The 27,661-nt window shown below is 41.8% G+C and overlaps 2 protein-coding genes across 3 annotated transcripts; one reads left to right on the top strand and one right to left on the bottom strand.

Moving 5' to 3' along the window:
* Nucleotides 1-45: 45 nt before the first annotated feature.
* xkrx (XK related X-linked) lies at nt 46-11,011 on the bottom strand. Its single transcript, XM_034597241.1, has 3 exons — nt 10,066-11,011; nt 2,668-2,927; nt 46-1,736 (listed from the first exon to the last, which is right to left on the bottom strand). The coding sequence occupies exons 1-3, from the start codon at nt 10,422-10,424 to the stop codon at nt 919-921; spliced, it is 1,437 nt and encodes a 478-aa protein (XP_034453132.1). The 5' UTR covers nt 10,425-11,011; the 3' UTR covers nt 46-918.
* A 4,006-nt stretch (nt 11,012-15,017) lies between these two features.
* On the top strand, nt 15,018-27,214 carry arl13a (ADP-ribosylation factor-like 13A). Of its 2 annotated transcripts, XM_034597242.1 has the most exons (10): nt 15,018-15,306; nt 24,318-24,434; nt 24,666-24,736; nt 24,824-25,076; nt 25,603-25,708; nt 25,846-26,051; nt 26,165-26,273; nt 26,450-26,744; nt 26,833-26,949; nt 27,056-27,214. In XM_034597242.1, the coding sequence occupies exons 2-10, from the start codon at nt 24,376-24,378 to the stop codon at nt 27,109-27,111; spliced, it is 1,272 nt and encodes a 423-aa protein (XP_034453133.1). In that variant the 5' UTR covers nt 15,018-15,306; nt 24,318-24,375; the 3' UTR covers nt 27,112-27,214. The 2 variants fall into 2 exon arrangements, with proteins under 2 accessions (XP_034453133.1, XP_034453134.1); XM_034597243.1 differs by lacking the exon at nt 15,018-15,306 and having other exon boundaries at nt 24,300-24,434.
* Nucleotides 27,215-27,661: the final 447 nt, after the last annotated feature.

The following is a 27,661-nucleotide window of genomic DNA, read 5'->3' as shown; positions in this document are numbered from 1 at the left end:
GCAGTCGTGTTGTATTCGCACAAGAAGGAAATACAAGAATGGATGTTTAGACATTTCATTTTATTTTAGTTTCAAGTAACACAGGAGTAGTCAAATCACCGAACGAACATGTGACATAACATAAAAATCAGCAAAAAAGTGAAATTGCTTCAGTAAAGAAGAAGAAGCTCAGTCGGTGTCACTCTTCTTAAGGCCTCATCCAATGTAACTTTCATATTCCCTTTAGACAGAATATTTTACACTGACCTGTCGATTTTTTTTTATAAAACCTTAAAACCAGACCTGACAATGAACAACACAAGGCATTCATCACAGCAGGTTTATGCAGTTGTCGGGCATGAGGAAGAAAATGAGTCTTGTAACCTTGCGCTGCCTTCCTGCTTTTTGTTTGTGGTGCACATGCAGACGTGTGCGAAGAGAGGAGACAGGAGGCAACCTGGGGTTCGTGCCAGTTGGTCTTTTTCGGGCACTTGGATCACACTTGGCACGTTTCCCTATACACCTGGCTCAGGCCTGTACCTGACACGCTGCTGCTCTCTCAAGGCGGCCTTTGTGCATTGCTGCTTATATCAACACATTACATTCTTTGGTAAACCGGGGCTTCGTGGGGCCCTAAAGTGAATGTAATCATTCTTAATAAAGACATCAGGCATTAACCGCAATCCCGCAGAGAACAATGCGTGACTGGGTGAAGTTTTTGTTTTTTGCACTTAAAAGAATAAAAAGGCAGAAGTTTGTTCTCCAACACCTCATTTACACAAAGACACAAACTCATTCTGGTTTTTGTGGGAAACTACTCGAGGTCTTGTTCGGGGATATGCACCCCGCAGCGCCACCATCATGCCTTGCTATTCCCAGGATGCATTTCTACATTAGAGAGGTTGAGTTCTGTACATGTGATTCAGCAGAAAGCCCCTCTCAGGCTGCTTCCATCATGTCCTCAACAATCGCAGTATCCCGCTGCCCGACCAGCAGCTCCAGCGGCTCCTCCGGCACCAGCACCATGGTGGCAGCGGTGGAGTACGAGGGCGGCAGCGTCCCCGTCGCCCTGCCGCTCCCTGAACGGCAGCAGATGCAGTGCAGGCAGTCGTGGATGTTGTGCTTGAAGAGGCGTCTGCAGGGGTGGCAGAACTGATAGAAGAGCAGCATGAAGAGCACGGCCAGGCTGTAGCAGACCAGCAGCTGGACGCACAGCAGCGGGGCGCACACGTACTCGTAGAAGTCCGACTTGAAGAAGTACCAGAGCGCGATGAGGAGGAAGTTCTCGAGAAAGCGTCCGAAGTAGTACATGGCCAGCCGGTCCCAGTGCTGCTTCCTCTCGATGAGCTCTCGATGGGAGAGGTCCAGCTGCACCGCCGACCAGCAGAAGATGTTGATGCAGGCGTAGAGCAGCGTGAACATGCACAGCACCACGGTGGTGCCCAGCTTAGAGAAGTTCTTCTCCACGTTCTCAGTCAGCGAGCCCCTCTTGGCCCAGAACTCCCCCCAGGGCAGGAAGAAGAAAAACAGCAGGTTGGCCATGACGACGAGGATCACCCAGTGCGTGAGCGCCGTGCTGAAGAGAACCAGAGCGGTGACCCGGGTGGCGATCTCCAAGCCTCTCCACACGATCATGCACAGGTAGGCCACGGGACGCAGCTGCACCTTGTAGTCGTCGTACCGGATCTGGATGGCCAGCACGCTGCAGACGAGGGCCCCGTATATGATGGAGATGAGGGTGATGATCATCAGAGCCACTGTGAACAGAGACGTACATCACCTGTTAACCTTCAATAGCAATAACAGCTGCACATTCAGAAATATGTCAATGTATGAAACCTCTGCTGAAGCGGGATTACAGTGACCCCAAAGAAGGTCAGGTTGCTCGGGTTGTTCTCATTTGAAGGATTCTAAAGTAAGAATACTCCTCATAAAGTAAAAAATAAACTGCTCAAAATTTACAATCAAATGTTAAACCTCGAAACAGTAAAGCAATTATGAAAAATCCAGGAGATCAGAAACGTCCACTTTCAGGCATTTTGAGAGTGGCTTACAAAAGTGTGCTGGGGCTCAGGTGGTAAAGGGGGTTGTCCACTATAAAGAGGGTCGGTGGTTCAATACCCAGCCCCTCCAGCCTGCATGCTGAAGAGTCCTTGCACAAATTACTGAACCCTAAATTGCCCCTGACCAGTGTATAAATGGTGTGTGATAGAAAAAGCGTATAGTGCCACTGGGTCAATGGGTGATTACACTGGAAAGCGCTTTTGAGTAGTAATAAAAGGGAAAGTGTTATTTAAATAGAGTCCATTTACCATTTCTAAATACTTCCTTCCACGGAACACTATAGTGTCTCAGTTTACTATGATGCATCTCTCTCAACTTTATTATCTGATCAACAAAAAGCCACTGCAGACCCTGGCTTCCTAAGAGCTGCGGACAGAGATCCATAAAAGAATTAGAGGTAACTTTATTATGAGGTTATATGAGGTCATTCAAAGATATTCCACCTTAACTACATCACGTCCACTGTAAAACTGGCTGTGACCTTAAATGTTATTTGTGCAGTTCTCATTAAAAGGTGCTGATTCACCTCTTGACCTCACAGAATATTAACTTTTAATCAGTTTTAGAGGCTTTTCCAGCGTAATATTGCAACGGTAACACTTCAGCCCCCTCAGTCGTCCTTACATCTCGAGGGGAGGAAGTATTTCTCCTGGATGGTGGCGTACAGCTGGAGCGTCAGCTGAGGCGTGGAGCCCAGGAAGGCCTGGATGACGGCTGTGCGTTTGAAGGCGTTCCGGTGAGCGGCCAGGTTGCGCTCCGACTGGCCAATTTCCCACTCCATGGGCATCCTCTGGCCCTTCTTCAGACTGATCTTCCTGGAGATGGTGACGTAAGGCTCCTCCTCCTTACCCGCCCTGAAGTAGACCAGGAGAGCCTCGACACACCTGAGGGCGAGAGAGAGGAGTAACGTTTAAGCACCAACAGAGGGCAGTACAACGCCATGTTTCAGTTCACGGCACAGAGGACTGGATGGGAGGATGTCAACATCTATTCATCGCGGGGAGAGAGTGAATAAAGTGTAGAAACAAAAAGGTAAAATGTTTGAAATTACATCCACAAAAAATGTGTTAGTGCCCAGTGAATAATGTGAGAGCCGTAAAGTTTACAGAACAATTCTTGACTTTTTATTATTCTTATGCTCTTGTGTTTTACTGTTTCGTATTGGATGCCTTAATTTCCCTCTGGATCAATAATGTGTCTCCTCCCCACCCACACGTCCATCTAGGACAAAGCTAAAGGTCAGGGTAAACACATCAGCAGTTTGGTGTTGCAGCTTGTTTTCAGTCTAAAAACTTAAAATATGATATTTCTAAATAAGTAAATTTTTCATGAACACAATGTTTAACTTGGAAAAGTGGCGTCATGCAAGAAATCCATCCCCCCCCCCCCCCCCCCCCCCCCCCCCCCCCCCCCCCCCCCCCCCCCCCCACACACACACACACACACACACACACACACACACACACACTGTTCTCTGTGAATCACAGCAAGGCAAACACGAGCAGGGAAATGAGGCTCCAGCAGAGGGCAGTGAGAAGAAAGAAAACACTGTCTTCAGGCCTGCAGAGTGGATGAAGTGAAAATCACTGGGTGTGGCTCTCCTAACCTTTGCAAGGTAAATGAGGTCAACGCTCAGACGGAGGTTAAATCTGTTCCATTCAGGGAAACATGTTTTTCCCCACAGCTGAGTAGAGAGAGTCAGTTTGAGAGGGACAAAGAAGAAAGTGACAGAATCCTAAAGAAATATATGATCTATTGAGTTATTTTTACAGTTTGAACTTAAATTCTAATTTCACAACCACATTTCCAAGGAGCAACGATGGAAACTACCTAAACTGGAAGTGCAAGCATTTCACCTGCCAACAACAACCCGGCAGCGTCCTAATCCCTTAATAATACTTTTTAAAAAAGACGTTAAACTCTGAAGTCCTGCACATCTGCATTCAACACACACACACACACACACACACACACACACACACACACACACACACACACACACACACACACACACACACACACACACACACACACACACACACACACACACACACACACACACACACACACACACACACACACACACACACACACACACCCAGTCCTCTGAGGATTCCCACTGCTGCACAACATCTCACATCACCGTGCTGGAATGTTTTTTCCTTTTACTCCACAATCCCCAACTTTGGTCCCACATGAATCTGCTTCTCCTTGTGCTGTCCTGAACCCTGTGGAGCCAGCGCTCAGACATTTCGCCCCCCCCCTCTGCTGCTTCAGCTGCTACTCACTGCTCTTTTGACTCCCAGCGCACAAACACAGCACGGTGCCAAGCTTCCTCACCGGGGCCCTGAGACTGCAAATCTTCTTGTTTTGTAAGCAGGCTGTTATCGCTACACAAACTTATTCTCGCTCCCAGGCTGATATCAGATGGATGAGAGCAGTTTCAGTGGTCAAGGTTTATAACAGAGTGAAGGAGAGATCACAAAACCCTGATATGCTCACATCTATCCCTGGATATGTGGCTGCATAACAGCCTGAGGTTGAAATACCAGGGGTGCAGGCATTTTTCTGAGAGGCAGACTGAATTTCACTTAGGGGAAGAAAAAAAAACAGCGTGACTTGATGAATGCATTAGCTCAACAGAATCAATAAGCTCGCTTCCCAGGCAGCATCCTATGGATTTATAAGAAGGAAACACGTCTGCTGCTGTTCTGCATTTGCCGTTTAAACATGCAGCCTGGTTCCTCTGTGTGTGTCGCAGACATGTGGCGAAAGAGGAACTGAGACAACAGAAACGCTGAGATTCTCTGAGTTGAGGGCAGCATTCAGGAAATACTTTTGACAGCTCTTCAGCAAGATGGTCCAGTTTTGGTCACTTGGGACTAAACCTCATCAGACTTCTCACTGACACGGCCTCGACAGACTGTGGAGACACAGAGACGCAAAACAAGACACTGCGCATGTCGAGACTGGTCCGAGCTGAGCAGAGTAATTATGTAGTTTCTGTCCCTGCTTGAGGAAGCATGATCTTATACTATAGCAGTCAAGTCAAGACAAGGTCCACCCTGTGGCACACCCCCCCACACACACACACCTTGAGTTTTCACAATGTCTGCGAGTCACATTATTACAATTGTAATCTTTAGAACCGATTTCAAGATTTTATTGCTGACTGTTAAGGCTTGTTCCTTAACCTGAGGTTTTGTATTTCTGCTCCAATGTGTGATCCTCAAATTGCTTTCAATTGTTTCCTATTGTTTGGCTTCAATTTTTCATTTTGTAACTTGACTCAAGATTCCGCTTTTTGATGTCAGATGTGGTTTGTTTTCTTGTGAAGCCACAAGATCAGCAATTACACCATCACTCAGCCACACAGGAAAACTCCCATCTGAGCCAAAGAGGAGCAGAGGTGCAGGTTTACAGCAGAGCAGCTTTGAACAGAAGAAGAGGAAAAGAGGAAGAGCAGGGAATAAAATAGGAGAACAGAATGAACTGTACTGTAAACACAGTCTGGGCAACATGGAGTCTCTTCTTTCAGTTTCCATGTAAGTCCAGAGTGACATATTTACATGAATTCACATTTTCTCTTTTCTGCCGTTCTTTTTCTTCTTCCTCAAGTCGGAGTTGAACGAGTCTGAGGAGACGACACTCGGTAAAAGGCCTCGAGCTTGTATATGAAATTAAGGAGGACTGTACTTTCAGATCTGGTTGAACTATAAACATTCATACCAGTATATGCTGGAGTATTTAAGTCTTTTATAATTAACTTACTATTATTCATATTTTCTTCTTTTCTCTTTCTTTGTCGTCTTAGTCTCTTGTTTTTTCTCTCTCTCTGTTATGTCTTGTGTTTTCTTGTATGTTTGCTCTAAGTGTATTATTCTGCTGTACGTCTGTTCAATCGTTTACAAGTGCCGTTATTTTTGCTGATGTCAGTTGTACTGCAAGCTCAAATTAAGAAAATCTTCCAGCCTCAGAGACGTTACGGCTCAGTCTAACACATGATAACATATCATTGTCATGGCTGATTTAAGCCCCTGGCACTAGCAAAGCATTCTTAGAGTGTGCAGAGACGTGTGCAGGTTTAAACACCAGCGTCTGACACACGCAGCTGCTTTTGGTTTTAGATGCTCACATTTTTCAGCTGGACCTGAATCCTTGATATTTTAGTTTGTTCAGGCTCCTTCAGCAACTGAGACTAAAACTGCTGGTTGAAATCTTTAAAATCAGCTCTTGGTTATAAAAATCTGGATTTTCACAAAGCAGCAGGTTGGAAACTGGTTAGAAGTGACTGTTGGTTGATATTTAGTCTCATTGGGTTGAGTTTCACTGTTTCCTACTTGTTTGACAGCAGAAACAGAAAAACATGTAAATGAGAGCAATGGATTAAGGGCTGAAGCCGGTTGATATAAGACTGAATGCAAATATGAAGCAATGATGTAATCAATATGCTAACTGTTAAACAGGTTTTACCTACTTTCCACCGGAGGCGGCTGTCTACACGTTTCCAACTACATCCTCAGTTCTGACCTTGTTACTCTTAAATGTTTTTTTGTTTCCATCTTTAGTTTGATAAGCACTGGCCCTGTATCTCTGTATGGTCTGACCAAAGATAACTCATATAGATTGACAATAAATCTACCACTAGTGTTGTTCAACAAGTTCCTCACATTCAAAGTCTGACATAAATACAAAATATATATATAATAAAAAGAGCTACAGGCTTCATACTTGAGCATGAAATTGACCCCAGAGCTGCACACAGGTCTATCTGAACGACTAACCCATTCAATTTCATGTTGATCCAGGGCGGACCCAGGTTTGTTTGTTTTTTAACGGTTAACATTGTGAGGGAAGATGGAAGTCATGGAACTTAAAAAAAAAAAATCGGACATATTTAAAGGACTGATATCTATGAGTTCATAGTTCATAGTATTCAAATAAAAAGTGTGGATCTATTAGGGACTGTTTGGTGGGTGTCTGCGCTCTACTGAGTTTCTAATGTGTTAATTTCTAATGTTCCAGGGCTAAACCCCCCTAATACCCTGACCTTGGTCCAGATATAGCAGGAACTGTAGATGTGTAGAGCATCTCTGAATGTGTTGATAAAGCAGGAATTGCGCACACGCATACACACACACACGCACACACACACACACACACACACACACGTTTCGATACTTTACACAACAACAAACTCAGGTCAAAGCTGCAGCTCAGCACTAAGAAAGGGGACTTCCTGCCGTTCGAGAGGAATCACAAAGAGCTGTTGTGTTTCTTCTGTAGCACTCAGGGACCATTGTCTACATCTTTATTTCTATGGCTGATAGCAGCTGTTAAATATTTTCAACTGGTATATTTTAAGATGCACTGACAAGAGTTATTCATATGCCTTTTAGCAACACTTTGTCCTGCACAGTATTTTTCCTGTGGCAATTAAACTGCAACTGAAGACAAGGTTGAAGTGGTTGTTTTTTTGCCCTATAAAAGAACACACCCTTCAGGTCGCTCGGTTATTGGTTCGGTGAAATCATAGCAGCACCTCGGGGCGTACTGTTGACGAATCGAAGTTCAGAGAGAAGGTGTCAGGTCCTCGCCTACGTCTTCCTACATGAGTCACGGTTCACCAAACAGGTCTCTCAGCTGAGATCACGTGAGGTGCAAGCTGGCAGTATTCAAACAAACACCCTCCTGAGACACAACGTAAAACCTCTTCTTTAAACAAACACTTATTGAGACTTTTCCTACACATTTGCCGATACATCACATTTGTGTTTCCACAATGTGGACTTTCCGACAATATCAATAACCTCTTTTTGACCCCACTCCCCCCTATTCACTCCGGCCTGACTGGCCTGCAGCAACCAAGGCCTTTGGGTGCCATTATCCTCCGATGAGGTCATACAACTGAGTGGTGCACAAGCTATAAATATGAAGGATGTGAAACTAGGACAGACGCCAGCTCTGCAGTGTCATTTGACGGACTCATTGTGAGTCTGGACTGCGAGGAGCTCAGCTGTGATCAAGAGGACGTGACCACATCATCGGGGAAACTTCAAATTAAAAGAAGAATATTACAGGGACGGCTGCCTGCTCTGAAGTCGATCCATATCTCGACGCTTGTGATGTGTGGGAGGTTGTGACGGTCAGTAATCCCTCCTGTTCTACACAGTCGACAAGACTTCCATCTGGAGTGTGATGCAGTTCAGCTGCAGTGTTCATTCAGAGCAAGAACATTTGTTCAACCAAAGATATGGTGGAAAATTACAGAAAGAAAAAACGCCATTCACAGCTTTGCAGAGCCAAAGCTGATGGTGAGATGAGATCTAAGACATCAGCAATAAATCAGTAAACATACAACGTAAACATAAGGAAATACAAGCATTATATACAAAGTGAATAACTCGGATCAGTGGTGATAAACTACTGCATGTTAGCACCATCTCATGCACTTAGCTGAGATGGTCAGTTTGTATCCCATTAACTGTGCAACACTGTAAACTGAAAACTGAAAGTTCCATAGAGACAATGACACAATCTGATGAAGGGCTGCGACTGAGGATCATTTTCATTAACCATTAATCCATCAGTTATTCTCTTAATTACCTACTTTGTCTCCAACACATCAGAGAATAGCCAAGTGATGCAGATTTCTGAGAATTCAAGGTGACGCCCTTAAATTCCCCAAATCCATAGATATTCATCAGTGTAGTTTGCTGCCATGCACAACGTTTGATATTTTTGTTTGAAAAATGACAGGAACAGTGACCAACAAAAGTTGCTGGCTCATTGATTAATCATCTAATTGTTGCGGCTCTACTATCGCACATATTGATCAAATGCTGCAGTATCATAATCACAATTCAGAGTTGACTGTGGCGCTTTAATCCACTCAGCACAGACGGCCAAGTTTGTAGCCCATTAGCCGTCCTGTGAATGGAAAGTGGCAACTGCAGCTCCGGTAAGTGGGATAGAAAAGTACAGATGCATCAGTGAGATACAGTGCAGGAGTAATAAATATTTATCGGGAAAATTCAAGTCAGTCAGTGGGGACTAATACTTAAATAAGTTTGGAGATACTTGGACTGAAGTTTTTTTTAAATACTTTTACAGCTACTTTTATTAACAAAAAAAAGAGAAGAAAAATCCTAATGTATTGGTATAGGCTGAGATAAGATTAACTGAGTACTGAAAATCAAACCAACCTTCACTAACAGCAACATTAATGTGAGAGAAACATAAATAGACCTAATTCTTATCTTAACGTGTGATATACTGTAAATCAGGTGGGGATTCACTAATCTGATACTAATATAAGACATCCAATCAATGGATTTATTTTAGGAAGCATCCTCCTAAAAGTTTTTGTGAAATACTGTACGTGGTTTTGCACGATGAGTGCTTTTGTTTTTGTTATTTTAAGTATGTTGATGCTAATACTTGTACTGTACATGCATGTGTATTTCACTTCCGTAAAACTGGGAATGCAGGTCTTGCAGCAGAGCGCTGGTATTTCTTAAGTAACCGTTCTTCTCACTGCCTCGAATCGAATGTATAAACTGCTGTGTGAAATGTAAACACACTGAGGAAGACCATAACAACCTGAGGAAATGACCTGACTGACTCTGCTGGTACATGATCATTTAAAGGTTCAGGGTGTAGAATCTAGTGGTGAAGTTTCATGTTGCAGCTGAACACCCCTCACCTCAGCCTCTCCTTCCAAACATGAACCTGTGGCTTCAGTTGTCATAAAATCTCAAAAGGTGTTTAGTTCGTCCAGTTTGGGCGACTGTAAAAAACATGGCAGCCTCTGCAGAGAGGACCCACTCCAGATGTAAATATAAAGTATTTAAATGCAAAGGGACCATGCAAGGCTAAAGAAAACAAGTATTCATACGCACCAGTGAAAACATCACCAGGATTATTTTATAGATCCATTTCACCTAAATCTTAACACACTGGACCTTTAACATTCAAAACACGAGCGTGTCTTTGTGTCGCACCAACCCGACCCCCACGCACCTGATGACCGGGCCGAGCAGCAGCAGGTGCAGGAAGAGGACCAGGGGCCGGTCCCGACCCAGGTCCCTGTGGATGAAGGTGAGGGTGAGCTGGATGAGCACGGCGGGCAGCAGCATGAAGACGATGGTGAAGCTCATCCAGACCACGTCGTGGGTCTTGCGGTACATGCTGCACAGCAAGGCGGCCGAGACGAACTCGGCGCAGTAGAGGATGGTGGCCAGCACCACGCTGAACGGAGGCCGGACCCGGCTGTGGTTGACCACCAGAATGACCCCGCTCCCCGCCATCGAGGAGTCGTCCTGATGCTCCAGGTCCGAGATCTCCCGCTCCTGCTGCTGCTCCATGGACACTTCGCACATGATGTTATTGTTTGTAACTCAGGTTTCTGCGCGGAGGGAAAGTTTGGACGTCGACGTTAACGTGTCCCGATCCAAAAAACCCACTTTTAGCGTTTGCTCCCTGCGCTGCGCCGTTTCTCCGCAACTTCCCACCGAGTTGATCACGGCTGGTTTCTCGTTGAATTCATCTCCAGCGTTCGGCTGTGTCACTGCTCCTCTGCGGGCTCTCCCTCGCACCCCCACGGCCACTTGTTGTGTGATGTTCGGTAGTCGTGTGCGGCGACACCAGCCGCTGTGGCCCCGTTTAAACCCGGAGGAATCCACCGCACGGACCCCGGCGCTGCTGCCGCACAGGGAGCAGGATCGGGAAAGTTCAGCCTTGCTCACGGAGTCAAGTCAGGACCGAGATAAACCACCATCCTGACCATCATCGATTGGGCTGAACTGGAGTTTGAATACGCGCGTTGTTACCTGTTTAAAATCACCGAGGCTTGCTCCGGCTGTAGCGGCTGGTGGTGGGTGGTAGCTGTGCGGGGTTAGGGTGTCTCCGTGTCGGCAGTAAGAGCACAAATCATGGCAGCTGTAGCTCGTAGAGGCACTTCCGGTGTCAACAGAAACTGCCACTGATGTGTAAAGGCAGCTGCCTCTACACAGTGTGTCAACAAAGGCAGCTGGCTTTACACATCTGTGTTGTTACACTGTCTGAGAGAAACTCAAGCTGTTTGTGATGTATTCAATGAGATATATATACTGTATTATAAACTGGTTTATGAAAGTTTATTAGATAGTTTGTTAGCTCTGGGGGGGGGGGGGGACTCAAAATGAATCAAGAACAGCTCCACATCTATCAGATCCATATGCATGATCTCTGTGTCTATGGATGGGTAAGAACTCAAAGACTGTACTGACTGAGTAAACTGATAAACCAAAAGACAAATTAAAATGTTTATCCTTCAATTCTACATAAGATGGTGAATAGCTCCATGATAGCAATGATGCACAGAGATGTAGCAATTTATTGACTACAACTGTACCAAAGTAGATGGAAATACCTCAAAGGAACAAAGTTTTAGTAAATGTAGGACCAGGCACAATCTCCATTTATATTTATGTTCTCTCTAGGCTGAATAAATGTATTCAGTGTTTTTGTGTTACAAGACCACAAAGAGAGACTCACAACATTTTACTTTCCAATTGCATATAAACCATTTACAGTTTTATTTACTATCATAAGTTGACTTTGGCCCAAATGTTTTTCCTTATGATGGGATCTCATAGGCAATCTCCAAGGACTCTTAAAACTCTTAAATACACTAACATCCATAAGAACATTTAAAATAGACTTATTGTTACTCCTTCAACTTAAAAATATGTATATGAGTTATGAACTTCTATGGTGTAAAAGTATCAGTGCATATACGAGACAAATGACAAACGAAGCTGTACACAACAAACAGCTACTGACCTACTACTTTTTAACCAAGTTTTATTCTCATATCTGTTTTGCTTTTGATGACAGATAGACATTCAAAATGTTTAATTAATCACCTTTTATCTTTTTATGTTGGAGTAATTTGTGCAAATGCAGATCCTAATAACTAAATAAAAGCTGTAAATTATAGCATTGTCTCTTGTAATGACATATTGTGTCAGTGATGGTAAATGTTAATGGAACCTTAAAAAGGGCGACAGAGCTGCAATAACAGACACAAACAGCAGGTTTTACATGTGTAAAAGATAGTTAAAGGTTTTGCAGTAAGGACTCGGTAAAGTGTCTTTAATATTAAAACATTTTAAGTTCTCAAGGCACGAACATTAATTGGCTAATGATACATTAATAACAGCTTCTCATGAACACGATCTCTCAAAGTTGTTTAGTTTGTAAGAGCCTAAAAGTATCCAACACTAATATCACTTAATTTTTAAATGCAGTTCAAAAAACACAATTACTAAACAATATGAGGAACAATAACAAGTTAGTAAACGTTCACAAACTATAGTTCAAATCGCCCTGAATAAGTCACAAACAGCGGCAGTTGCCACCAAACAGATGTGGCAACTGACAGCTGCCTCAAATCGCGGCAGCTACCTTCACATATCAGTGGCAATTTCTATTGCCACCGGAAGTGCCTCTACGAGCTGCCGCTGCCACGATTCGAGCTTGCTGCCTCTCCGTGTCGGTCCTGCGGCCGCTGCCTGGGCGTCTTGTTTCCACTAAACCGCTTTCAATATCAAAAAGCTACGTTTACTCAAACATAAACACGCAGCGATACCGGAAATGAAGGGCGACTGTTTCAGAGGTAAAAGAGAGCAGAGATAAAATGAGGGTTAATTCATCCTGAAAGAATCTAATCTGATAAAACCTGTTTATTTATGATTGTTTACATCTTTATATATCACCAAATCCATAGTAAGACAAGATGCACTTTATTTAAAGTTTGCTATAAAGAAAAATCATTTATTAGTCCCACTATTGGGAATTGTACCATGTTACAGCAGTTAAATGGAATAGTGAGCTAAACACTGAGAAAATGAGAAATAAATACAGTATAAACACAAGGAGCTGTATAAGATGCAGAAATATGTGTCAGTATGAGATTTAACTACTCTGGACCCAGGGGTATAAGCCAAATACAGACTGATATCCAACCACCCCTTCCTGCCAATCAGCTATGCATTGCACATCCATAATATTAAAATTGTGCAGATAGAACCCTATTATTGCACAGTTAAATCAGTTGAAACCCTGAGTGAGTTATACATAAAATGCATATTAGATTAGATAGAACTTTATTGATCCACACATCAGGGAAATTCACTTGTTTACAGCATCAGGCAGGTCAGAATGAGGAATGCCTGCGGTGGCCAGGAATCAATTGCTTGGAAGGCAGCTATACTCAACACTATACCACCAACGCTCACCACTATACCACCAATGCTCACCATTATATACCACTGCTGGTTGACTGGGAGCAACAGGAAGGAAGGAATGACCTCAGTCTCCTCAGCAGATACAGTGTTCTCTGGCTCTTCTTGTAAATTGCAGTGGGTGCTTTTTTCAAGATAAACCGCTGATCTCAAACTTAAAATGAAGGGATAGCAAAATTGTTTTGGCCCAGATTTGGCCCACATCCCACACGTCACACATCCAGCCCCCATAGCATGTGGAATGACGGCACTTGGGTGTTCCGCTCCTGTTTACCAGATCTGGGCGTTAGCCGTAGTAATACCACATGTCAACGGTGCCAAAGGTAGCCTGAATTTGATATATATATTATTATTATTATATATTCACCATTTACCACATGGGCCACTTTAAGTTCACATCCAGATTAGACCTTGTCTAGAATGCATTTTTGCCAAAAAAAAGCCAATATTTGTTTTGGGATGTTTGGGCTACATTTGCTATTTTACAAGTTTAGGCCCACATCCATTTTGTTCGGGTCACAAAATGGCTAGAGGTGCCACATCATTGCCTGAGGTGGCCCACATCCGTATGCTGTCTGGGGAGTAGTCTGTCATGATGTGTCTCATTAACCTGGTGCAGAAAACACTACACACTCATCATATGTGCACACTCACAATACTAAATCATGGCAAACACATTTTGATTAGTTTGTCTACGGAGATGTTTGTTTTCTAACAAGTTTCAGCTCTCAGGTTGTGACTCCAGCTGTAGGAAACATCACAAGTAAACAGAAAACGCCTCAATCAATATTTGTTGTCACCACCCTTCGCTTTAAGAGCAGCACCACTCCTTGGTAAAGTTTTTAAAGGATCTTTTGCGGGTGGTTTGTTCAACACATGTTGGTCAGTTGTCCTGTCTCTTCATGTGATCACAGGCTGACTCCATGAGGCCACACCATCAGTAAGGCTCCTTGTTCTTTATGAGTCCTGCTGTATGTTTGGGGTTATGGTTGTTATGCTGCAGAGTGGTGCTCCATGCTCCATGTCCTTAAAAACTCACACTTACAGACTCTTAAAAAAGCTTTTATCCAAGTGCCATTAGAAAACTTAACCATGTGCAATAATGTACTGTGTCTGTATGTTACAATTTGTACCATTGGGACATTTAATTTTGTTGTTTTTAATCTTAACATCTGAAGTGCCTAAAAGTTTGGCACAGAAATGACAATACTGAGATGAAATATATACACGTGGAAATAAAGTAGTATATATTGGAAAATGAAAATGATATCAATAAACCTCCAAAGTGTAGAGTACATTAACTTAAGTACTAATCCTGAGTACAAAGGTGCTGTACATGCTATTTCCATGGAGATATTGCACCTCACAGTCTATATTTATTAATAGTTATTAGTAGATACTAGTTTTTTGCAGATTCACATATGATTAGAAAATAACATAATAACAAAATGAACAAAATACAATTGAAGAGTAAATTCTGATGTATCCTGGGGCATATTAATTAATAAACCCCACCCCCACACATATAACAATAAAGTGATGTACATATTAATGCATCAGTAATTATCATCCAATATATTTTAATCAGAAATTTGTCATTTTGCATCAATGATCACTTTGGTCATTGAGTATGTTCACAATTGGTTCTTTAGGTGCTTTTTGCCGCTAATACATTTCTACTTCTACTCAAGTAAAATTCTGAATGCAGGACATTTGCTTTGCATTTGAACGTGTGAGCTACAATATCACATAGTTAAAACAAATAAATTGTACTGAGAGGAGAATCTGGGTTATAGTGTTGCGAATATTCCAAAGTGCAGGCATAGTATTGGACATACCTACAGCATTAGGAATAGAAACAGTATATTAAGAAGGCGTGGGCCGGGTTATTTTCAGCAGCTCAACATGTGGTAGCTTGTACACACCAGTGAGGCTTTGAGGACAACTACAACTATAACTACTGCTACTTTTAGAGGTCAGAGTTTTAAAATCTCATATGCTCCTGAGTCCAACTAAAATTATCAGCTAAAAGAAGATAAGAAAAATATAAAATAATCTATTGTGAATTGATTGGAGCACCGTCACCTTCCTCTTTCTTTGAAAACTGTGTTTTCTCACAGCATATTCTCAGATTTCTCACCATCAGTACTTCAGTGTAGTGTTATCACATATAGTATTCGTCCTGTCTGAATGGAAACACTGTAGTAGGGCAGCGTAAGGATATCAGTTGCTCTGCACGTCCATTTTTAGTTTCCAGCAGCAGAGTGGACTTGGCCTTGTTATAGTGACCTGCAGGCCTGTGAGAGAAGCAGCTTCATGAACAGGTGCAGGCCACACACACACACACTCACACAAACAAACACACTGAATCAGCCATTGAAAATTCACTCAATCATCTCATTCACTTTTTTACACTGTCAGTCCCTCCTTATGAAATGATCCGTCACGGCTACATGATCCAGGAGAACAGAACCAGTTTGTTCAGAGACTTATGCAAACACAGATCGTCTGTTTGTAATGTGCATGAGAAGGAAACAGTCTGCAAGTGGCATACGCAACGTTTCCATTTCAAAACACTGTGTTGCTTGGATCAATGTCAACATGACCTTTCACCATCAACAAGTGCCTGTGCTATTTTTACTGGAGAAGAAAAATCGATTTCTGAAAGAGCTCACGATGTGACAACAAAACTACAAAATAACTTTTTCCTGTTCATTTCACTGCGAATGGTTGCGTAGCGTCAACACAGCTCGCCACAAACATCCCGACCCCCTCCTGTCTAATCACATCTTATCTGAGTCAGTCATGAGCTAGACGTGGTGAAGGGGGTCGACGTATCCCTACGAAGGCTTGTCATTACTAATGCATGTGGCATGGGTCGCTGACTTCAGTCTGCAGAGGCTGAATGCTCTGAGGAGATAAGTGGAGATACGGGAGGAAATGGAAGACGGAAACCTCATTACAAAGCACCAGGCACGTCCTGTACACTGCGGAACAGAGCCAGTGAAAGGAGCTGGATGTCGACAAGGCTGAAATAAACAATTTGTCCTTGATTTGATTTGTCTTTAAAGGAGTAGTTCCAAGTTTTTGGGGAGTATGTTTTTGCATCCGTGCCAAGAATGAGATAAGATGCCACTCTCATGTCTGTAGGACAAATATGGAGCTGCAGCTGGCTAGCTTAGCTTAGCATAAAGACTTGAGGTACAGGAAGGTGCTGGGCTGGATCGGAGACTGTATATAAAGATGGACTACGTGACAGCTCCCCAAAAGTGAAGCCAAAGTGTCTCAATCACCACCTGGTGGCTGGCTGCAGTATAGGTCGTAAATCCTGCCGTCTCCATGTTAGTGGATGGGGCATGCACCAAACTAAAAGGTTTAGGTAGAGCTCTCTAAGATGATTTCTGTGATTTACGGTAGTTCTTATCACTGTGATAGTGTAAATTTGGTTTTAATTAGTTATTTTATGCTATAGAAACAGAAGATATAACATCTGAATCAATTAGCTTTAAAGGGTTTGCTACTGTTTCAGCTTATACTGACATGAGTGTGGTATTCATCTTCTCATGTATAAAGCTGCAACTGCTCATTATCCATTAACTACACAGTAGACAAAATATCTGATTAAAGCAGAAATATCTAACAGAGATATGCAGGAAATCTACATTTAATATGTAGATTTCCTGCATATCTCTGTGCAGGCTAAAACAATACATTTCCAGAGAGTCACTCAGACGGGACAAGCTTGACAACTGACGACCAAAATAGTTGGTAATTCCTGTATAGATCATTACAAACAGAGGCAGATCTAACTCGAGGGAAGACAGTGAAAATGTGTAAGTTTCTTTCATGTCAAGAAGCTGTTCAGGAGTCGGACTGTAACTAAGATTGCACAATCAGCAATCGGGGGTCTCTGAAACACATTTGTAATGTGGAGAACATGATGTGTGTGGTCCTCAGCTGCTGCTGTTTTTGCTGTGTGTGTGTGTGTGTGTGTGTGTGTGTGTGTGTGTGTGTGTGTGTGTGTGTGTGTGTGTGTGTGTGTGTGTGTGTGTGTGTGTGTGTGTGTGTGTGTGTGTGTGTGTGTGTGTCTGCTCTTGTACAGCTATCTTTGTGAGGACTAGTTTGAATCTACAACCTACGGAGTGCGGACATTTTGAGAAAGTGAGGACCTTTTGGCCGGTCCTCACTTTGTGACCTCCCTTTAATGGACTCTTTGGGGATTAAGACTTGTTTTTTAGGGTTAGGGTTAGAATTAGGTTTAGATTAGGTTATGGGTTAGAGTCAGGTATTTAGTTTGGATGGTTATGGTTAGGGTAAGGGGCTAGGGAAGGCATTATACCAATGAGTGTCCTCACTAAGACAGCTGTACAAACGTGTGTGTGTGTGTGTGTGTGTGTGTGTGTGTGTGTGTGTGTGTGTGTGTGTGTGTGTGTGTGTGTGTGTGTGTGTGTGTGTGTGTCAGCTGCCACTGGGCGGTGGTCAGAGTCTGGGATGAGTCTACTCAGCAGAGAAGGGCCGAGCCTGATTGGACGTCGGTTTAATGACATAACAAGATAACGTCTGCTCACCAACCGCTGCTCCCACTCTCTGAACACTGTCACCAATCATGTTTTAACTGAAGTAAGAATTCTTTACAGCTGCAGGAACTCGGAGAACCGTCTCTTTTAGCCATATTTCCAAACATAAACATGAAGAAGAGAAATCTAAAAGCTTAGAGGCAAAACAAACAAGTTTATCTTTAAAAAGTGTGTGTGTTTGTAATAATATATAATATCTATACATAATATGTGATAGTATAATGTGTAATAAGCTGAAATATATCTGCGGGGGGTGCGGGGGGGGATTCATATGAGCTTGTCTAGTCACAGACAATATTTAATACACAGAGACCATTTGATGCACACTGAGAATAAATCCTGTGACTGCAGAGCCATCTAGTGGCTAATCCTGTTTGTCAATGTGTGTTGAAATGAATTAATTGAATTAACGTTACATAATACAGCAGGTTGATCCTTAGAGTACAACATCCTTGTTCTGCAGCTCCCTGAGCAGTAGTTGTTTCTCTATATTTTTTTCTGTTTCCCATCTCATCACTATCTTATGTAGATATTCATTACGGTATTGATCCCTGGTTCAACATATCAGGTTTCAGCTCGTGGTTTCTGGTTTGTTTTCTCTCTATCGACTGTGTTTTTAAGTGAACACAGTCAGGTGATTTCTTACTTATATCTTTTATGTATATATATATATATCTTTTAGCACTCTGACATGTCTTTGTGTATTAGGGGTCCAAATACGGAAACACGCCAGGCTGAATCAGAAGCTTCTTTAAATCAAGGCTATAAAACTTACTTGTATCTTATTGATTTGACCTGAATCTAGTTTTTAGGGCCCGAGCACCTCTGGTGGGAGGCCCTATTGTATTTCGAAGGATTTGTATTTCCCTTTTGGGTTTTTTTCAGGGCCTAGACATGCTCAAATTGTTACCAAAGTTTGCAGGGAATTCAAAACCCCAAAAAGTAATTGTATTCTGGAGTAATTTGAAATGGGCGTGGAAAAATGGCTCAACAGCGCCATCTAAGGAAAAGCCCCTCAGTTAGCTTTCACTGATCTTCACAAAAATCGTAGCCCAGGTGTATCATGACAAGACAAACAAAAAAGGTCAGAGGTGCAATGGGAAAAAAGCAACAGGAAGCCCGCCATTTTGACTTTAGTGGCCATATTGGCCATTTTCCACATTTTTACTTTGATGTACTTGTCCCAGGGCTTTCATCAGATCAACTTCATATGGAGATGCGTGTCATCACAACAAGATGGAGATGAAAACTACCTCAAAGATCGATTTTTCGTTACACGGTGTGACCGTGGCGTGGCGTCAAAGTTTGATTACACGCCATCAAAACACGAGGTTCTGTATCTCGGACATATTTGGTCGAATCGAGTCCAAACTAGACATGTAAGACAAGAGTTCCGGCCTGATGACATCTACACAGAAATCATGACTTAAAAACACAGCGCCCCCTGGTGGCAACAGGAAATGTCTTGTTTTTTGCATGTCTTACACTTGGAAGTATTCCTCCTCATCTACTGACCGCAGCCATGTCAAACCTATGTCAAAAGGGTCTCAAGACATTGATAATGTAGGCATAAGATTACTGTGACTTTTCGTCAAACGGCATATTAATGGCGTGGCGTTAAAGTTCATCGACTCGCTGTGACACACAAAATTGCTGTAACTTCCGTGTTCATGGGTCTATCTCCCTCAAACTACATTTGTGTAGCAACAGCCCCCCCCTGCAGACATTCATATGGTTTTAAGGAATGGGCATGGCAAAATAACTGACTAGTGCCCCCTAAAGGGCAGCCCCGGCACCACGAGTTGCGGACATGTACAAAAAACCATTAGGGACATGTGTCTTCTCATAACAAACAAATAAGTCTCTTGGATAGATATGCTAGACCAAACAAGAAGCCCGCCATTTTGACTTTAGTGGCCATTTTGGCCATTTTTCACATTTTTAGTTTGACGAACTTGTCGTAGGGCTTTCATCAGATCAACTTCACATTGAGATGAGTGTCATTTAAACAAGATGGAGATAAAAACTAACTCAAAGATCGATTTTTCGTCACACGGTGTGACCGTGGCGTGGCATCAAAGTTTGATTACACGCCATCAAAACACGCGGTTCTGTATCTCTGACATATTTGTTCCAATCGAGTTCCAAACTAGACATGTAAGACAAGAGTCCCGGCCTGATGACATCTACACAGAAATCTTGACTTAAAATCACAGCGCCACCTGCTGGCTACAGGAAGTGACATGTTTTTACTTTGATGAACTGCTCCTGGCTGCTTTACAATATACAGCTCAAAAGAGCTCAGTCAAGTCATTGGATCATGGTCAGAATTGTGACATTTCCTCAAACCGTGTAAACATTGAGGTGTGGCGAAGGTTCATCCTTCGCCAAAGGAGACGATGTTGTCATAACTCCAGTGTGCATTGTCCTATCACCGCCAAACTGATGTCTCATGATCAGAGACCAAGCCTGAACAGCTCTATATGTCAATATTTCCTCAGTGTCATAGCGCCACCTACTGATTCGCCATGAAACAGGAAGTACTTTGTAAATCCACTCTGCATTATCCAACCGGCTCCGAACTGCTGACCTATGATCACAATCCTGACCTGAACACATCCATATATTAATATTAGTTCAGGGTCATAGCGCCACCTACGTTACGTTACTTTTCGTTACTGTTAGTTACTTTTAGTTACTTTAGTTACTTTTGTTACTTTTCGTTACTTTTCGTTACTTTGTAACTTTTCGTTACTGTTAGTTACTTTTCGTTACTGTTAGTTACTTTTCGTTACTTGGCGTTACTGTTGTACTTTTAGTTACTTTTTAGTTACTTTCGTACTTTTAGTTACTTTTTAGTTACTTTCGTACTTTTAGTTACTTTTTAGTTACTTTTGTACTTTTAGTTACTTTTGTACTTTTACTTACTTTTGAGTTACTTTCATACTTTTAGTTACTTTTTAGTTACTTTCGTACTTTTAGTTACTTTTAGTTACTTTTTAGTTACTTTCGTACTTTTAGTTACTTTTTAGTTACTTTTGTACTTTTAGTTACTTTTGTACTTTTAGTTACTTTTTAGTTACTTTTGTACTTTTAGTTACTTTTGTACTTTTAGTTACTTTTGTACTTTTAGTTACTTTTTAGTTACTTTCGCACTTTTAGTTACTTTTTAGTTACTTTCGTACTTTTAGTTACTTTTGTACTTTTAGTTACTTTTTAGTTACTTTTGTACTTTTAGTTACTTTTGTACTTTTAGTTACTTTTTAGTTACTTTCGCACTTTTAGTTACTTTTTAGTTACTTTTGTACTTTTAGTTACTTTTTAGTTACTTTTGTACTTTTAGTTACTTTTGAGTTACTTTCGTACTTTTAGTTACTTTTGTACTTTTAGTTACTTTTGTACTTTTAGTTACTTTTGTACTTTTAGTTACTTTTGTACTTTTAGTTACTTTTTAGTTACTTTCGTACTTTTAGTTACTTTTTAGTTACTTTTGTACTTTTAGTTACTTTTGTATTTTTAGTTACTTTTTAGTTACTTTTGTACTTTTAGTTACTTTTGTACTTTTAAGTTACTTTTGTACTTTTAGTTACTTTTTAGTTACTTTCGCACTTTTAGTTACTTTTGTACTTTTAGTTACTTTTTAGTTACTTTTGTACTTTTAGTTACTTTTGTACTTTTAGTTACTTTTTAGTTACTTTCGTACTTTTAGTTACTTTTGTACTTTTAGTTACTTTTGTACTTTTAGTTACTTTTTAGTTACTTTCGTACTTTTAGTTACTTTTTAGTTACTTTTGTACTTTTAGTTACTTTTGTACTTTTAGTTACTTTTGTACTTTTAGTCACTTTACGTCACGTAACGTAACGTAAAGTGACGAAAAATCTCCCATGTGCAATGTTTCCTGTGGTGCTGTAAACTGACCTGCTGCAACTGATGCTGTCACTCATCTGTCATAATCACCATGCATGGTTATTTACATGGTTTTATTCTAACAAGTACTTTTTTTGGCTTTTGGAACAATTATGGCTAAAATATGATATTGAGAATTGCATCTAAATTGTATTTGATGTCTGTAAATCACCTTGTGACCCTTTTGTGTCTCATTAAAGGTCATACTTCTTCTAACCTGTTAAAGGCCTCGTCCAGATCTTCACAGTCACAGCAGCATCCGTACTGGTAGATATCACACTCGCAGCAGCACATGGGATCATCTGGCTCCAGAGGCTTTAACTTCTCCCATTTCATTATGGCTTCCTGAAGTTCACAGGGCAACTTCGTTCTCTGGAGCGATGCACAAATGAACTACACCATTAAAACAAACTATTAGTGCAGGGAACATATCTATGGAAATGTACTGACAGAATCTATAACACAAAAACACACACACACGATCTATAACTTTGAAAAAAGCACATATATACATACATATCAACATATATATAGGAGCAATTATCGTAATTATAGAGGGTTTACTTTACATCTGAATTGGCAGCAATATTTCATCTATCTTACTGTCTATAATGATATAAAACCACTTAGGGCCCGAGCACCGAACGGTGGGAGGCCCTATTGATCGCTCTCTCCACTAACCGCAACAGGCTTCAAAATGCCTGTGCTCGGGCCCGTTAGTGCTACAACGTAGCCCTAGTTTGTGAATGTACCTGGTAGGTCAAGTGTAAGCTTTAGTTCTAATTAGTCACCTCTACATCGTTGTGTGACAGCACCTCGCCATCACCGTGGTTATGATGTCACTATCTCCCTGGTGACTAATGTTGTGCAGCCTAAATCCGTCCGAACTGCTCCCACGTCCAATCCTTGGCGTGGAAACAGAGATTCCCTCACGTCACACATTTAGTGCTCCTGTCTGGATAAATGTGCACCGTTGTTTGGACTATTTAAAGAAGACCTGTACCACCCAATCATCCAATAGGATCACTGAGTGGCTCAGAGGCTTCAGGTATTGGCTGAAACACCAATACAACGTCTCCAAGGTTGCGCCTCCCACATGGGGTGACCAAAGGCTTAGTGTGAGCCTGATTATTTCTGTAGCTGCTGGACACAAGATGTTGTTAGAGTGGAGCATCCAAACAAATGCATGGATATAGACTTACTTCTGTGAGTATTCCTTCAATTTCTCATGGCTTTTTAAAGTTTGAACCTTTCACAGATCAGTTTTCAGTCAGTTTTATCACGAACAAGTCATTTAGTGATCAAAGAATTTAAAATGCTAAGTTTGAATTGACTGATTCACTGCATTTCACTGCTCGTGGACTGTTGTTTGTGAGTATTTATGACCAGCGTTCTTGTTGTGCATAGCATTATTTAGAAGTTATTAGAGATATATAAATATAAAAATATCATTGTTTATATTAGTGATGAACACAATGTAAATTCATTTGTATATTAACTGTTTAAATTAATATGGTCGTTATTACTGGTTTTTAGGATTTTCTCACCAAGTTTTCCATTTGTTTATTTTCTTTCTGAGATCTAACATCAATTTACTTTGTCTAATGTATATTTATTAACTATGGACCAAAACTACAAAAATGATTCAAAGCAAACAAAGCATAATTTGTTCAGTTATTTCATATAACACACAGCATTCATTATTAAATTCTCTTTAACTGAGCAAACACATGAATCTTTTAATTCAGACCTTCTCAGCAGACACAATTTATTCAGTCCTGTAACCCATTGATATTGTTCTTTAAAGCATTAATGTGTATTTAATAATTAATATCAATCCATATCGACACTGTTATTCTAACTTGCTCTGAATGTCCAAATGCTGCAATTTCAGGTGTCTGTGTAAATACAGTGAAACAAGGTTGCTTACACTGTGGTGGAAAAGGTGGTGACCTAATGTGGGTCGGCTTGTTAACAACACTTTAACAAGTGATCACTCTAAACTGGCTTTAGCAGATTACTGAGCCGGAACAGATGCACAAAGGACTGGAAGATTTGTTTTAGTGCATGACGACAGACACCTGCTGCGTGTGTGTTACCTTGACATGGAGGAAAGCTCACACACTATCAGACTGGATAATACAGGCTGATGACAAAACTGACTTTTTGAAGAAAAACTCAGGAAAACATTTTATGATTTTTATAATTGACTACTTTTTTGACTTGTACTTTTTTAAGTTCTGATTATTATTGATTTAAGACACTGTGTAGAAAATAAGCTTTTAATTTTAAGATAGCTGAAGAAAGCAAGAGCTAATTTTAGATTCTGCTGAGGTAGAAAGAGACGTTTACCAACTGTAACGGTCTCCAAAGCTCAAAGGAGACACACACAAAGCATCTTTGTGCCGGCCCCCGCTCTGTGTGAGTGTGTGAGAGTGTGAGTGTGTGAGTGTGTGTGTGTGTCTGTGAGTGAGTCATACTCAAGTTGACATCTGTTTGCAGGTACCAGTTCCAGAGAAGATGGTGGCCTCTGTGCTCACCTTCCTCATCTCAAGTAAACATGTTCAACCTAATGAGCAACTGCTGCAACTGGGTGTCCAAGATACAGGAGCCAATCAGGTACAAACTAAAAAGAAGAAGACTGAATGAGTATAAAAGACGAAAGTGAAATTATACATGTGCTACAATAGACAAAACTTCTGTTTAATTAAAGTTGTGTTGACAGCTACAATGACACCTCCTGAATTCACATATTACCAGATATTGGTGCAACTATTTATATGATTTTATTCCAAATGAGTTCAACTGACACTTGAACTCAAAGTCTGTTCTCTGTGTTTTTCTCTGCAGGAAAGTGACTATTGTTGTGGTTGGTCTTGACAAAGCAGGAAAAACCTCCTCCATCAGGGGGATGTTTAGAGGTAATCCAACACTTACTGATTCAGAGTACTGTGCAATGTAAAATATGACAAATATTCAACCTGTACATTACCGTGTGTGTCCTCCAGTGAACCATGGCGTGGAAGCAGGACCCACCCATGGCTGCGTGCGAAACGAGCTGCGAGTGGAGAACTACCTGGTCTCCCTGCTGGATGTGGGAGGATCAGCGGAGTCGAGAGGGGGCTGGAGGGAGCTGTACGCCGAGGCCCACGGGATCATCTTCGTGGTGGACTCCAGTGACAAGCAGAGGATAAAGGAGGTCAAGGAGGTTCTGGCTGACCTGCTGAGACAACCCAGAGTGGCAGGGAAACCGATATTAGTGTAAATACACTCAACTTACCTGAATATTAAAGGTCCAGTGTAAGATTTAGGTGAAAGGGATCTATTGGCAGAAATTGAATATAAAATAATCCTAGTGATGTTTTCATTAGTGTATGATCACCTAAATTGAACGAATTGTTGTCTTCTTTACTTTATTGTCTTTTTTGGGTCCTTTATATTTAAATACTTTATCTTTACATCGGGAGTGGGTCCTTTCCACGGAGGCCACCATGTTTTTTACAGTAGCCCAGACTGGACAAACTAAACACCTTTTGAGTTTTTTCTGACAACTGAAGGCTGCCACAGGTTCTCTTTCATGTTTGGAAGAAGAGGGTGAGGTGACAGGTGTTCAGCTGCAACATGCAACCTAACCACCAGATGTCACTAAATCCTACACACTGAACCTTTAAATGTGTTTTTTAAATATCATCACGTGCAGGTGCAAACAGTGCTCTCTGGTGGCTGAGGAGAAAAATACAGTGAAAACGAAGACACTCAGGCCTGACGTGAAGCTTTTATGTTTCAGGTTGGCAAACAAACAGGACAAGATGAACGCTTTGCTGGGAAGTGAGCTGATTGAGATTCTGTCTCTTGAGAAGCTGGTGAACCAGAGCCGCTCTCTGTGCCATATTGTGAGTACTGCTCTAAAATTCACCATTGCAGGTCACACTAGAGTACATGTGACCTCCTGTCAGAGAATTGCAGAGTTGCATGTTGACAGACATTTTAAACATCAAGACAAACTGACCTTTCCCCTCTCCCCCCTCAGGAGCCTTGTTCAGCCTTAATGGACCTGCGACGCTGGTCGGAAAGAAAGACTCTGCGAGGCCTCCGCTGGCTGCTGCGCGCGGTTTGTATGGATTATCCTGAGCTGTGTACCCGAGTAGCCCAGGACAGCAAGAGGCCTCTAGAGACAAGAGAGAGGGAGAAGAACGGGAAAACTGAGAAGGTCCGCAGGAAAAACAAAGGGGAACGGTAAGAAAAACCTTTGTGTTCAGAGGATTCACGACACAAACACTGCACAGTTCATAAAGAAAAACATTGGAGCTACACTCTGACCTTTTATATTCAATATCCTCTCTCCTCAGGTTGCGATCCAGCAAGTCCGATCTTCGTCAGGTTCATCGGCCCAAAGACAAGGAGAGGAAGAGCAAGGGTGAAGGAAAACTGCAGCCCATTCGAAACATGCTGCAGAAGGTCAGAGAAACATCATTTTCTCCACTGTTAACATGAGATGATGTCTGTCTCTGTGGTACGTTTGTGTCCTTCATTACTTTATATCTCTACATTGTCATAATTGTGAAGTCTTCTATAAATATAAGAGTTGCAAACAATAAATGAATGTTGACTTAAACTCTTGTGTGTTTTCCCAGGAGTCCACATTAAAAAAGACGCTGAAGACAAAGAAGAAGAAGACGGTTAAGGTCAAGAAAGGTGAAAAGGACCAAGAGGAGGTGAATGAAGCAGAGGTGGAGGAGGAGGAGGAGGAGGAGGAAGAGGAGGCTGACGTTAATGAAGGAGAGCAAGAGAACTCCAGTCATAGAGAGAAAGCCAGCAGTGCCCTGATCCCGCCCAAAAAAGACAAAAAAATCAAACGCAAAGCAAAAGTAAAAGAAGAACCTCTGAACCTGCAAGAACCTCTGGACAATGAAGAAAAGCCGCTAAAAGGTTGGAATCGCTTATTAAAGGCCTATGTTTATTTTGTTACAAGCTGTTTAAGAATAGAACTCTGATGTTTCTTCTATCTTGTGTTTAGCTAAAGGGGAGAGGAGGAAGAAGAAGAAAGCTGTGAAAGTGAAAAGAAAGAACAAGATCAACACAGAGGAGATGTCTGAAGCTTACTCTCAACCCGTGGACCTCTCTGCGACCTTTGGTGAGCCTCGTCCACTTCTTCCTTCCGCCAATCTCGCACAATAACAAGTTGGACTCTAAAAATTATGAAATATGCTTAAAAAGACGATGACCCTGTCTCCTGATAGATCTTTACCGGAAAGCGATACTGGCTCTGAAGGAACGTCAGGGCCAGGAACAGTGATTCCTGGGTGTGTTCTTCCACCTGCAGGATGAGGATGTAGTGCACTGTGGCAGTTTCCAGTCGCTTCACATCACTTCACGGACTGTTACAACCTTCACCTGCTATTAGACCTGAGATCAACATCCATCTTGAGGGATCCCACCACTAGTGGACAGACGCATCAAGGACCCGTTTGAGTTCTGATCACTCGGACCACATCCGGAGATGGTCTGGGACACACCTGGCCACATTGTCTGAGCTGTGTGAGCTGAAATGCATTGTGGGCCGCATATTGAGTGATCACAGCTGACGTTCTCTCTCCCACTACAGTTTCATACTGAACCAAAAGTATTTTTACACTTCCATTGAACTGCCATGACTTTACCACTTCAGACCTGATCCCTGAACCTTTGAGAAACTTAAATTCCAGTGTGTTGTGAAGGGCGGGTCTGCATAAACATGTAATCATAGAAAAATAACATTATAATAGAAACATTTTTAAATTACCACTAAAAAAAATAAATGTGAGTGCTTGGCCAAATTGTTACATGAGATTTTGATTGTATAATCT

This window comes from Hippoglossus hippoglossus, chromosome 10, assembly GCF_009819705.1.
Source record: "Hippoglossus hippoglossus isolate fHipHip1 chromosome 10, fHipHip1.pri, whole genome shotgun sequence".
Lineage (NCBI taxonomy): Eukaryota > Metazoa > Chordata > Actinopteri > Pleuronectiformes > Pleuronectidae > Hippoglossus > Hippoglossus hippoglossus.
The sequence above is the reverse complement of the archived record's forward strand: the minus strand, read 5'-3'. Positions and strand labels throughout refer to the sequence as shown.